This window comes from Bombus affinis, chromosome 3 (genome assembly GCF_024516045.1).
Source record: "Bombus affinis isolate iyBomAffi1 chromosome 3, iyBomAffi1.2, whole genome shotgun sequence".
NCBI lineage: Eukaryota > Metazoa > Arthropoda > Insecta > Hymenoptera > Apidae > Bombus > Bombus affinis.
The window spans coordinates 9,372,933-9,385,482 of NC_066346.1; the positions used below are offsets into that span (position 1 = coordinate 9,372,933).

The 12,550-nt window shown below is 31.9% G+C and overlaps 2 protein-coding genes and 1 long non-coding RNA gene across 14 annotated transcripts in view; 1 reads left to right on the plus strand and 2 right to left on the minus strand.

Annotated features, from left to right (window-relative positions):
• Nucleotides 1-1,177: 1,177 nt before the first annotated feature.
• Nucleotides 1,178-3,161, minus strand: LOC126914362 (peroxisomal membrane protein 11C). The gene is made up of 5 exons (XM_050718195.1): nt 2,883-3,161; nt 2,479-2,745; nt 2,154-2,332; nt 2,016-2,084; nt 1,178-1,905 (listed from the first exon to the last, which is right to left on the minus strand). Exons 2-5 carry the CDS (start codon nt 2,707-2,709, stop codon nt 1,689-1,691), a joined length of 696 nt encoding a protein of 231 aa, XP_050574152.1. The 5' UTR covers nt 2,710-2,745; nt 2,883-3,161; the 3' UTR covers nt 1,178-1,688.
• A 935-nt stretch (nt 3,162-4,096) lies between these two features.
• Nucleotides 4,097-12,550, plus strand: part of LOC126914314 (protein lap4) — a 53,310-nt gene continuing 44,856 nt past the window's right edge. For 11 of the 12 annotated variants that reach the window (XR_007709627.1, XR_007709628.1, XM_050718062.1 and 8 more), the window contains exons 1-2: nt 4,097-4,550; nt 4,917-5,034. Coding sequence is in view for 9 of the 12 variants with exons in the window: in XM_050718062.1 (XP_050574019.1) it covers nt 4,389-4,550; nt 4,917-5,034 (280 nt within the window). In the remaining 3 variants the exon portion in view is untranslated. Of the gene's footprint in view, nt 4,551-4,706; nt 4,847-4,916; nt 5,035-12,550 lie in introns of those variants that run through there. The other variant, XM_050718068.1, reaches the window with a different exon arrangement.
• Nucleotides 4,944-5,506, minus strand: LOC126914375 (uncharacterized). Its single transcript, XR_007709642.1, has 2 exons — nt 5,358-5,506; nt 4,944-5,278 (listed from the first exon to the last, which is right to left on the minus strand). It is a non-coding gene; the product is annotated as an uncharacterized LOC126914375 (long non-coding RNA).

The window sequence follows — 12,550 nt, forward strand, 5'->3', positions numbered from 1 at the left end:
AAATCATAAAGTAAATATCAGTTAACAACACAAATTATATTAATCATATTAATTTGTATTTAATTTGTTCAATTTTGATATATTTAAATTAATCCAAATTACAGTACTTCGTTCAAATTGAAGGTTCTTGTCGCAAATAATTACAAATATCCTCGTTATTAAAAAAAAAAAATTATAAGAAGTTCAGAATAATTGTAGGGAATAAATACCGGCAAAAATAAGGTGAATTAAAGTCTAAAATTTGGAACTTAAAATTTTGAAATTTGAAATTATACTGGAAGAAAATTCAAGTTATGATTATCAATTTTTAGAAAATTACTGAAACAGATACAGTATAAAACGATGTTATTCAAGTATTTCATATTCGATATTTATGATAATAGTGATTATGATTTATATATTATATTCTTTATTTTAAATAATTATAGATTACACATTAATGATGATCATACATTAATGATGATCCAAGATAAAAGTATAAATTTAAGATTTAAATAATTTAAAATTCATATAATCAACTGCAAGTTACACTGCTATAGTACTGAATTACTTAACACATATTAAAGGGAAGGTGAATTTATCATATTTCTGAGTCATTAAAATTTCGCCTGGTTTAAGGAAGTGGAACAAATACACAAAAAAAATATATCGTGTTACATCAAATACAATTATCAAACAATATGGTTATTATATACATAAGAAAATACTCCTATGAAGTGCTTTAATACAACATACAAAATAATATATGTATATATATACATATATTCTACAAAAGCTTCGAATGTAATCATAAAGTTTTTAGTAAACAAAAGATCAGTTTTTGCTAATGCCTAAGAATGGTTCTAAACTAATGAACGACAAAAACTCTTAGACTAAAAACTAACGAATTAACGGCGAAAAGATAATGAATAATGAGCCGTCAGAAATTTTAAAGATGCTCTTTTATCGGAAATATTATCTTATTTACAAACTTTTAATAAGTCGTGCCTTTTAATATAATCTCCATAGATTTTATTCTAACGTGGAAAACACAAATTATTTTTAAATCATTGATAACCACGCGATACAGGGTGATCTATTATTAAAGAAACAAGACTGCTACTGGTACGCATAATGTCAAGTTTTCTTAACACTTTTAAGAGATTTAACCACTCGCGAGGCAATGATTACATCGTGCTCTAGGTAGCAAAATATTTTTTATTTATGTTCATACAGAAAGTGCCTCCTATTCTTTCACTTTTATTGATAATAGAACCTATATCTATAATTTACAAATACTGACATTCGAATAACATGTAAAAACGATTCGATCAATAGTAAACATATATAAATACTAATTAGCTTAAAATCAAGTAAGCTTTATCCGAAATATCAATAATTTATATTGCTTTAGCTTTTTTTCCTACTGCATATATCCTTGTTAAAACATACCTTGTAACACAAAATTGATATATTAAAAACAATAAATTGTTCTTTATTATGTTAACAATATTGTATTGTTTCATGATATATAAAATTATGTTTTAAATTACATAAAAAGATTAAACAATTAAGATTTTCTTTTAATTATGATTTATTTGACATTTATTACACAACATTTCTTATATAAATTGATTAACAGAAATAAAAAAATATATTTATACTGATAATTGTAACAATTCTTGCCACCTTATTCTTAACTGTAGATATTATGAACTTTTGTGTTTGGCTCGTTTATTTAAAGCTTGATACAAACCAATCAAGGAAGACAATGTTCCAAGCGCCCCAACTTGCCAAGTTTTTAACTGTCCTCCCCAGAATGTGCCAGATGGCAGATAACTAACTGCATAACTTATATCTAAGACTAATCTTATGCAAGTTAGTAATTCATTCCACCTCTGTCTTCTTACTGTCTTCAAGGCAATTCTGTTCAAAAATAAATATTATATATATAAAATAAAAATAAATAATTGATATTATAAAGTCATATTAATCAAATGAGTATAAAAATATTTGTATATTGTTCCTAAATTTACCTTGTATTGCAGTTAGTTTTACTAAGATGCATCTTATAATTGTTAAACTGCTTTAATTTTCGCAGAGATCTATAAAAAATATACATATAATCAAAGCGTTTAAGTACAATATTTAATTATATCTTCTGTATAACATACTTTAACAATGACAGTTGCAGAGAAATTATCCAGAACCATGTTGAAGCATTATTCCATGCTTCAGTATCAATTTCAATCAATTTATGTTTGCCAGCCCAAAAAGTGTGTTCTACTGGGCCAAACATAATATCCACCAAAATCTGCATTAATTCCACACATCTGATCAACCGATCTGGCTCCTATTAGATGACATATGAAATTTATATGCCTGTAGAAAAATAGTATACATTTGTATATTACATTAATATATAGAAAATGAAACACAATTTGCAGAAATTATTTTCTTTTATATTGTAAGTATATTTTATTTCATTAATATATATACCTCTTTTCCCCATCCATATGTCATTGCATAATGAATGGTTGGTATGTCATCTAATAATCTTAAAATCATTCTGCATTCACTCATTTGACTGCTAAATATTTTTAATTTCTTTTCTGTTTCATTTGAGGATGTGCCCAACGTAGCAAATTTTGCCATATAAGACAATGTTCTCAAAAATTTATCTCTACCTTGATGTGTTTCCAAATATTCTGATATTAATGCAATAGTCATATTGGAATTAATATGTTTGAAAATATAGATCTGACACTGTAATAAAAAAAAAAGTGAGATAATATAATAATTTTATTAAAAATAATAACTTTTTATGGATCTGATTATTATACAGTTGAAGCAATAGTAATATGTATAATTTGTAAGATCAAGTGTAAAAAATGACAACTCACCGAATATGTAATGCAAATAAGTTCTTAGCTTTACCAGCCTATACATATGTGTCCTACTTATTATCAATAAATAACATATGTCACATGACGGAGTATGCGAAGTGAGTTAAGCTGTAGAAAGAATTAGTTTTTTCATATATTTCATACAAGATTTGCGAATTATTTATGTGCATTTACATTTTATTTTGTTATGAAATTTGTAATTAAAAACAATTTTAATATAAACAAGTTTGAAGTGCAACTTTTCATCCCTTCTTACTTGACAATGCACTCTTGCGGTTGTGTCACAAAAATTGGAATGAAAAGGTAGTCGGTAAAAAAGAAACCGTGTCATCTATTGGTAAAAATCAAAATATTTGTAAATATTAAGAAATTGACATATATAGAATTATTAAATAATATTCGTGGTATAATTATTCTTTCAAGAGAACACGATTTCGGTTATTTATAAAAAATTAGTCTTATACAAATAAATAACAAAATTCTTTGGTTTTAGTAATGATTTCAGCTTAATCATTTTTAATAAATTATATTTTGCTGAATACTTATCGAAATGGATTTCCAGTACAAAATTAATTAGCAACATAAATAAAATGCATTATGTTATATCAGATTGTATTATCCAAGTTAAACATAACTTGTAAAGGCCGCATAACGACATTTTTCATAACAACTAGTCCCTATTAGAATAAAAAATATTCCGTAATTTTCAACATACAAATATTTTTAGTTTATCGTCTAAGTATCATAGCTAAAACTTAGTTAAAGTACCTTCTCGATTATAAGTACATATTTCATATCTATACTCCGTTTAAGTCAAGTTAAGAGAGATAAATATACCTGGTCACGTGATTCTCCATTGTGCTACTAATCATTAATTACTGGTGAATTATAATTTAAATTGACTTTTTAAATTTGACGCATTTAATTAAACAATAACAAAAATAATTGTTTAATTTAGTTCTAGATACATTCAGTCTTATTACTTAAAGAGTTAATGTTCAAAAAAGGAGCTTCCTATATTAATAATTCTATCAAAATTAGAATCACGAATTCTCAACAATCTTCCCTAGATTTTAATTACGTGGTTTTATTTACCTTCCTGACTGGATTCCGTGATCAAAGCATATAGTTATAACTGAACATCCTATTTAAGATTCCCCATCTATATATGCAGTAAGTTTATGGCGAACAGGGTGTAGTGGGGGAACTGTCTTCTCAAAGCGTCGTATTCGCTCATTGTTGTGTGTCGCTTTAGAGCAACGTGATCAGTGGTTTGGAGACGTGATGACGTCAGACTTCGAGGCACAAGCCGAGAGCGCGTTTAAAGCCGAGTAGGGCGTGAAAGTGTGTGTCGGTGCCGCTCGTTTTCCTTCTAGTTTCTTTTAATCTAATCCCCGTTCGACGAATAATGTGCAAATAGCATCGTGTGCCGCCGTGAATCAACGTGGGACAATTATGTTCGGTGTTCTTTTAACGTGATTAATAGTGAAAAAAAGGAATACCATGTTCCGCTGCATACCGATTTTTAAAGGGTGTAACAGGCAGGTGGAATACATTGACAAGCGTCATTGCTCTCTGCCGTGCGTCCCCGATGATATTTTACGATATTCGAGAAGCTTGGAAGAGCTCCTGCTGGACGCGAATCACATTCGTGATCTACCTAAGGTAGACAAATACCGCTACATGCCAACTTTTCTGTCTTATAACCCGTATCTCTTTTTCTTTCTATGCGTTTCTCCCCTCTCTTACTTCTCTCGCTCTATCTTTTTCTCATTGTATCTCTTTTCCTCTTGCTATTGTGCCCATGACGTATCATACCATCGGCTGTAATGTAACGGCGAAGAATGTGTACGGCATAGCTGATATTTTTTTTATTTTATTATATTAGCAACCAGAATACAATTCTTTGAGTTAATTTACTGGGTTGGGTGCTGTCTAAAGCACTACGTATGGCGTAAAGGGTAGCTTTTACTGTCATTGTTGTTATTTTCTTATTAAATACGCTTATTATCGTGTCTTTCCTCGTTCCAGAATTTTTTTCGGCTGCAGAAGCTACGAAAGCTAGGCTTGAGTGACAATGAAATTCACCGCTTACCACCAGATATCCAGAACTTCGAAAATCTCGTGGAGTTGGATGTATCCAGGAACGGTGAGTGCACTTCTTTTTTTTTCTTCTTTGAGTTTAGTCATTTGCGGTTTTGTGGCGGTGTGGCGTCCACGACGATAGGAAAGGGTCGATCCCCGGCTTCAATGTTTCGTTAGGAATGAAACATTTTTCTGGACTGTTTTTATCTTCGTCTTTCCGGTTATTTTTCTTTTCGTACACGGTCGGTGAGCAAAGCACTGCTTGTACATGGCTTCTAACGAAGCACGTGTACATGGTTTAGACACGACTGTCAATGAAAAAGTTGAGTGTAATAACGTGCGTACAAAGGCGTCGAATGAAGAAAAGTAGAGTTAAACGAGACAGACCATTAATGGAACTTCATGTTCGAGGTGGATAAACTGCGAAACAGTGCCCCAGTGTCAAATATTAACCCTCGAATAGCATACTATGGACGAGACCATGTGTGAGTCATTTCTGACTTGTGTCTAAAATTCAATTTCTTAATATAATTTTATTATTACATATAAATAGGAAGTAGGAAATTGTGGTTATAAATTTTATTTAAAAAATGTATATATTTATCGCCAATATTGCATCTTTATTGCTAACTTTGAAAATTAAAAAATTACGAATAAGTATAAGTATTACAGTATTGTATAGACGCTATAAAAATTTATATAATTTATTAAATCTTATTGTTAACACATCTTTCCTTTCTGAAACATTACACTGCACTGCGTGGAATACTAAAAGTGCATACTTTTGTTTGGTTTATTCAATCGTAGCTAGTACTAATACTTTATGGGCAAGTTACCGCTATCATTGTATTTTTTTACATTATACTGCCGGTTAGAGTGGCGTAAGCAATACATCGACTATGATGATCTAACAGATTGACTGTTACTTTCTGCGATACAAAAAAATAAATTTTGAACGTTATGGTTATAACCGTATATAGTGCAAAGTTACTATAATTTGTATTTTATTCTAATACAATTCATTAACAATTAAAATATATATCGTAAAAAGTAAGATTTCGATAAAGAATATCGATTCTATAGTCGATATCAGATGTTTCTCGATCATATTTTTGATATGTCGATCGATTGATTCATCGGGAATGGCGATTATTGCATTTTTTTCGAGGGTTTAATTAATAAATCTAAATATTAGTCAATTTGAGTAAAATAAAATCATTGATATACACAATTTTCTGCTTTATTTTTCTAGTAAATAAATAGAGATACTATGAGTTGTCTAGTAACTTCACATAAAATTATACTAAAAGAATTCTTTCTTTCTACTGTTTTATAAACTTATAAATGTATAAATTGGGGAAGGTAAACAAAAATTAAATATTCTAAAGTTCGTTTATACTTCCGTAACATGTCTAAAATTTCATGAGGTCGGTCACACTGTCATTTTAGGGTTAATTATCGATCGATCGAACGTTTCGATTCAAGGATCGATTCAGGAAGATGAAGACACACATTCTTATAGTAAACGGCGCCTCGTTTACTTTCTAACGACGATGCAGCGGCTCGTAGCTCGAAAGGCACGTTGAAACGCGTTTTTTAGTCCCGCCTCGAAGTTGTTTCCCAAGAGGGAAGCCTTTCCTTTCTCGCTGTTCGCTGGATTTACTTACCGTTCCACTTCGGCGTTTTTATGTTTACCTTATGCTCGTCCCTCGCCACCCGCGTATATACACACTACACACGGAAACTTCGTTACTTCACATGCAGCACGACGTGACGGCCAAAGAAGGAATGCACCGTGTAGAGCAGCGATTTTCAACCAGTGTGCCGCGAGAGGTCCACAGGTGCGCCACGAGAATTTTTAAAAGCACGTAATACCTAGTTATTTGGTTACTGATTTCTTTTCCCGTAGATTGTCAAATAAAAAAAAATATATATATATAAAGGAAAGAATAAAGGGCAAAAGAAACTAGCACCCCGGTGTCAGTGTTCCGTCTTGATCCAAATGTAATATATTTTCGGGCGTGCTGTAGAATTTTAGTAATTACAGCGACTACAAAAAATATTTATACATATCCTCATTTTTCAATGAAGCGATCTTTTACTAGATTCTACATTTCATTATGATAGTATCAAATTGTTTTAATCATATGAAAGTATTTGCTCTTGAACGATATGCAATTTATTTTAGTTGGTTCTAATTAACTAGTATATAAATCATAATAGATAAGTACAATGGGATACAAATACTTCTTGTAGTCACTGTAGTTTACGTGTACCATAAGATAAAAACGGTTGAAAATTGCTGTTATAAAGTAGCGGGTGCCTCGTTTTACCATCAGACTATCTTTTTCCCTTCTTTTTCACTGGTCCCTTCTTCTTCTACTACTATTTCCCTGGAATGTTTCCTGCCGCTAAATGCTCAGTAACATTCGTACCTTAGTTTGCGCTTCACTGGACATCTTTCTCTTGAATGTGATACGATGCTCTTGTCAACGTTTCGCGACTATTCCCTTGCGTTCCTAAGGACTCCAGTTTAAAAAAGTAGCGGAAGTATGTAAGAACAATATTGATTTGAAGTTTTATATTTAATTCTTGATATTTTAAATATTTATAGCTGGAATTTTGGTCTGTATATAGATATTTAAAGATATATCTTACCTATTTCCAATAATTTATTTGTTCATGTCTTCCAGGTGTTGAGTACATAGTGGCGTCATTTTTAAATTTTTGAAATGGCGCACAGTGCGGCATTTGTATGAGGATTCAGGACAAAAATCAAAATTCACTGGTCACGTTTGCACGTTCACAGGCAATGTTCGCACGTTCGCAGGCCACGTTTGCAAATCAAATACGTACGGTTTGTAGAACAGGTTCCTACATTCGTAGACCACGTTCGCAGGCCACGTTCGCAGGCAATATTCGCACGTTCGTACGTTGTCACGTGGCATTGTATCGTAAAAGAAATAGTACTTCTGTTGAAAAAAGGATCCCATTTTACAAATCGAGTAAAAAAAATCGAGTTCCTAAAGCCATTTATCCTTTCATACTATATTTTCTCTACCTCTGCTTATCACATTCTATAAGTATAATATATTTAACATATTATCAATTCCATTACAATATTATTCACAGGAAACATTAATCTATTTTCGTATCTTATATTTCGTTTTACGATATTATGAGATTTTTTCACGGCCTATCTAGGAAGCTTTTAAATAATATCCATTCAAATGCATATAAGCTATCCAGTTGACAATATGTTAATTATGATTACGTATACAATGTGTCATAAATACCACGTGAATGAACAATGGACAACAAATGAGCCACTCAAAATTCTGATCAACTTCTCATACACTAAGAAAACGGAGAAAAGTGGTGATGTTGCAAACGTAATTTTTTCAAATTTATCTTGCAATTTACAATTACGCATCTCATCTTGCTGTAAATAAACTCATCATGTGTAGCTCATTTGTCTTTTTATATTATTTAAATATTAGCTATATACCCGAATAATGAAATTAATAAATGTATAAAAAGTAAAGTTGATCAATTTGACTCATTTAAAGGAGTTTAAATATCAAACGACATCGTGTTGTTTTCTTGACTGTATCGCTAAAGGTACAATGAAAATACGCGCTATAGATAAATTCTCTCGCGTAATTACTACTTCCTGATGCACGGTCGGTCTCGTTATCAATAGACGTGCCGCTTTTGCATTCTTTCGTACATACATGCGCGCGTGACACATCTCCGACCGAGTAATTAGTTTCGAACCACGATCCCTGTGGACGCATGCTTGTTTATTCGTCGCGTAAACTGAAATTTTTCATTCATCATGCCGGAATAACAGAGTTCTACTGCCATTAGCGTTTTGTAATTCGTGATTCCATCTTCTACTGCCCAATAACATGATTTTATTTTTGTTGATATTATTTTTGATATACTAAGTGAAAAATAAGCGTTTTGATATAAACTTTTCTTTCAAAAATCCATAGTCCATATATTTTATTTATATTTAAATAATTGTTCATAGAGATATGTTATAGATTATCCTTTACTATTAGCATTGCCTTACAAGTTTTATAAAAATATAAAATAACTGATATATATGAGAATGTCATAAGATAGATTCATGTCTTCTATGAAAACCTTTGGTAGAATAGCTTAATGGTTAATGGGATAATTTGTTTCGTTAAAATAAAATAACTCTGCTAATGCGTTCGTGAATTGTTGGACGATTTCTTCCAAGAGCTTTCACTAACGAGCTCATTACTGAAATCGCTTATGTAATTAATTAAAATTTTAATTCAGCAGCAAAATTATCTAGATAATTGCTTAAAGTTTAATCGAAATTGGCTTCATTTTCTTGGTTACCTGACTCATTCTTTCAATATCTTCAATTAAGCGATTCACCGTTACCTAAACGATAGTACGTAATCTGTAAATATTTCAAATATGTACATACTCTTTAGTATTAGTTCGAACATTCAACATATCTTATTTCATTAGTTTGTGTTCGTTAATCACTTCGTATAATAAGTTGGCGCGAAATGGTGGCAACGTTTAACTGTCTAAATCGAGCTAACAGCCTCCATTTTTAGTCGAAACGGTCGAATAATAAATGAAAAAAAAAAGGAAAAAATGAAAAGGAAGGAAAGAAGAAGAAAAAATAGAAAAAAAATTTCGAACAATACCAAAGTGTATAATAAGCGGCGGCATTGTACATGCTGAAAAATGAATTCTTTTGTTCGCAATGAAAGTCGAGAGCTGGAGTTCCAGCGAAGTAAAACGTTCTGCCGGTTTTACACCACGTCGACCTAGCGATTTTCGAAAATGAAATCGCATGCAACTTCGTTGCTCACTCGCCTATACCTTGTCCTTTCGCCTTCATTCATACGATAAATCGAAAACGTTCCAATTTTTATTCAGTATGGTCAGCTGTGAAATTCTCCGTACTTCGCAGTAACAGATCCTTTGTTCTATTCTAATTGTGCTATATCGTGATAAATGTAAGCGTAGATGGATCAAAAGAGTCCATTTCGAGTCCATTTTATGTAAAATTCATAAATCAATTTCTCATTCTTTTTTACATATTGCTTGTTGGATCGTTGCTAGTGGCTTATATTAAAAAATTTGCAATTTACAGGATAAACATTCTAAAAATTTGCACCTACAAGTTTCTATCGATTTTCTTAGTTTTATTGAATTTTTATTGACTTTCTTAAAAAAGATTATTGTATATATACATGGTTCTCAAACCAGATAAAAAGGCTTTCCGTAGGTCATCGACTGTTCTCTTTCGCAATCACTGTTAAAATTCCTAGAATTCTTATATTATTATTTATCGATAATTTGCTATTTCATGATCGTACAAATGTAATCATTTTAAAGATACAATTGTACGACCACCGAAGATTGAATGTATGTAGTTACCTTTGAATACAGAGAAGATAGGTAACGCAAACTAGATAAGGGGAAATCGATTACCCAAATTTCGATGGACATGTGGTCATTGGTTCGTGTCACTTGATTGTTTTCGAGTGACCACCATCGTGATACATCGATAACGGGTCACGATTTCATCGATAAGATCTCTTCATCGTTGTCCATCAGCTCAATCAAACAGTCGCTTTAACAGTAGCCTTTATGCAATCTCCACTTCTGATTGATTATGTATCGAACTAAGAGCAATTTCCTCGAATAAGAAAGATTCTATATTGAAGTAAGTACAAGATCCTCGGGGAAAGAAAGATCATACATTAAATGAAGAAAAATTTCCTCGAACAAGAATAAGAAAGATTATATACTGACCTAAGAACAGTTTCCTGGAATAAGAAAACTGATCTGTTCTAAAATTACGGATCTTTGAGTAGTTCTTAACTTAGACATCATCTTTCGACTTTGAAACTCGAAACATTAAAGAAACCACTCGAAAAATTTCTCTTCGCCAACAACCTGAACTTCACAGTGCTCGGAGACTCTCAAAGTGTTTCTAGCCGCTTGAGAAGCTTCCATCGGGTCACTTTATGGCTTTACTGTAATAAAACCAAAAAATACCAAGGTTTATTTCAATGTATACAACAGTATATTAATTATTTTTTACAATTTCTTGTCAACTTAATTTGGGAATTGGACAAATTAAAATTAGAATAGATTGGGTAGAAACTGCGACTATTTGCAAACCTAAAACTTTAATTTTACAAAACCTTAACCATATCGATCGTAACCAATTTCTTACGTTTTTAACTTTCATTTCATTTAATTTACATTTCAAACTTTCTCGATGGTGAAATACCAGGATATTAGATTTTCGGGAGTAATCGTGTTTGCACTTTGCATCTTCATTTTGCACTTGCACTTTGCGCCAACGTTTCGTAGACATTACAATCCACTTCTTCGGGACAGACTTGAAGCAGTTTCATATATCTACGAAACGTTGGCGCAAAGTGCAAGTGGAAAGCGCAAATGCAACGTGCAAATGAAAAGTGTAAATGCAAAGTGCAAGTGCAAGTGCAAGTGCAAAATGTAAACACGATTGCTCCCGAAAAATATCATGGCTTCTTACATTTTCTTTCCCCTATTTGCCCAACAAAGGATTAAATCACTATCAAAATAGTGGAGAGACCACTCGTCAATGAAGATGACATTTTTCCATCGTCAGAGAGGAATCCATTTATCGATTTTTATTCGATCATCGATCGATATTTCCTCTTTAGTTCTATGAGAATGAAGAACGATGAAAGAACCAAGTCCTGTACCAAGGAACATTTCGTTGTTCTCTTCATTTTTCCCGTTCTTCTCGTGATTTTTATCGAACGAATATTACTTCTGTCTTCTCAAGGACGTCATTTTATAGCCAGCCATGACGCGCACATACGGGAGATCTGTGTCGTCGGTCAATGACACACGATGGCATTCCCTACGAGACCGGAACTAGCGTTCACCAAATATAGGACGTTCGAAGTTGTCGCGCCTTGGATGTGGTATAGTAATTCGATATTAGAGCACGTTAATTTCCACGAGTATGATAAACTGGAACTCTCTACCTCGGGAACGATGTTTCGTGTACTGTTGGACTAAGTGGGTTGATCTTCTATGGGATTAAGTGTTTCCAGGATTGCACCGTGTGAGAATTAACACGAGGAACACCGGTCTTGTTCCCTGGGGAAGAAAAGAGGCTTGATTTAGTATGATTTTAACACCGGGGAAAGAACAGATGACGGCAGTCGAGCTGAAAGAGAAATCATACTTCCTTACCTAAATTCTAGTTTATTTGAAATTAGAGTATTCGAATTTCAACTAGAATTTTTAATAAAACTTGTCTCAAGATTATATTGGTAGAAATAGAAAGTAATTTCATCACAATCATTTTTTCTATTAGTTTTATTTTACTATTTATGTTATAATACAAATTATTATGTACAATGCACTATAATATAGCTATAATATAAAATGTATTAGAAATTAATATTTTACTGTAAACATTTTTTTGATAACGTCTATTAGATGTGTTTGACAGAGGAATTATAAAACGTTATATATTCAATTTTCTTAATCTTTTGAGAGATATTACTACA

Excerpts from the sequence above, each read along its gene's own strand:
- LOC126914362 (XM_050718195.1), bottom strand. The coding sequence starts at position 2,709 with ATGACTATTGCATTAATATCAGAATATTTGGAAACACATCAAGGTAGA. Across the intron at positions 2,333-2,478 it reads CATATGGATGGGGAAAAGAG|GAGCCAGATCGGTTGATCAG; the intron begins GTATATATATTA and ends GTCATCTAATAG. Across the intron at positions 1,906-2,015 it reads AAAACTAACTGCAATACAAG|AATTGCCTTGAAGACAGTAA; the intron begins GTAAATTTAGGA and ends ATTTTTGAACAG.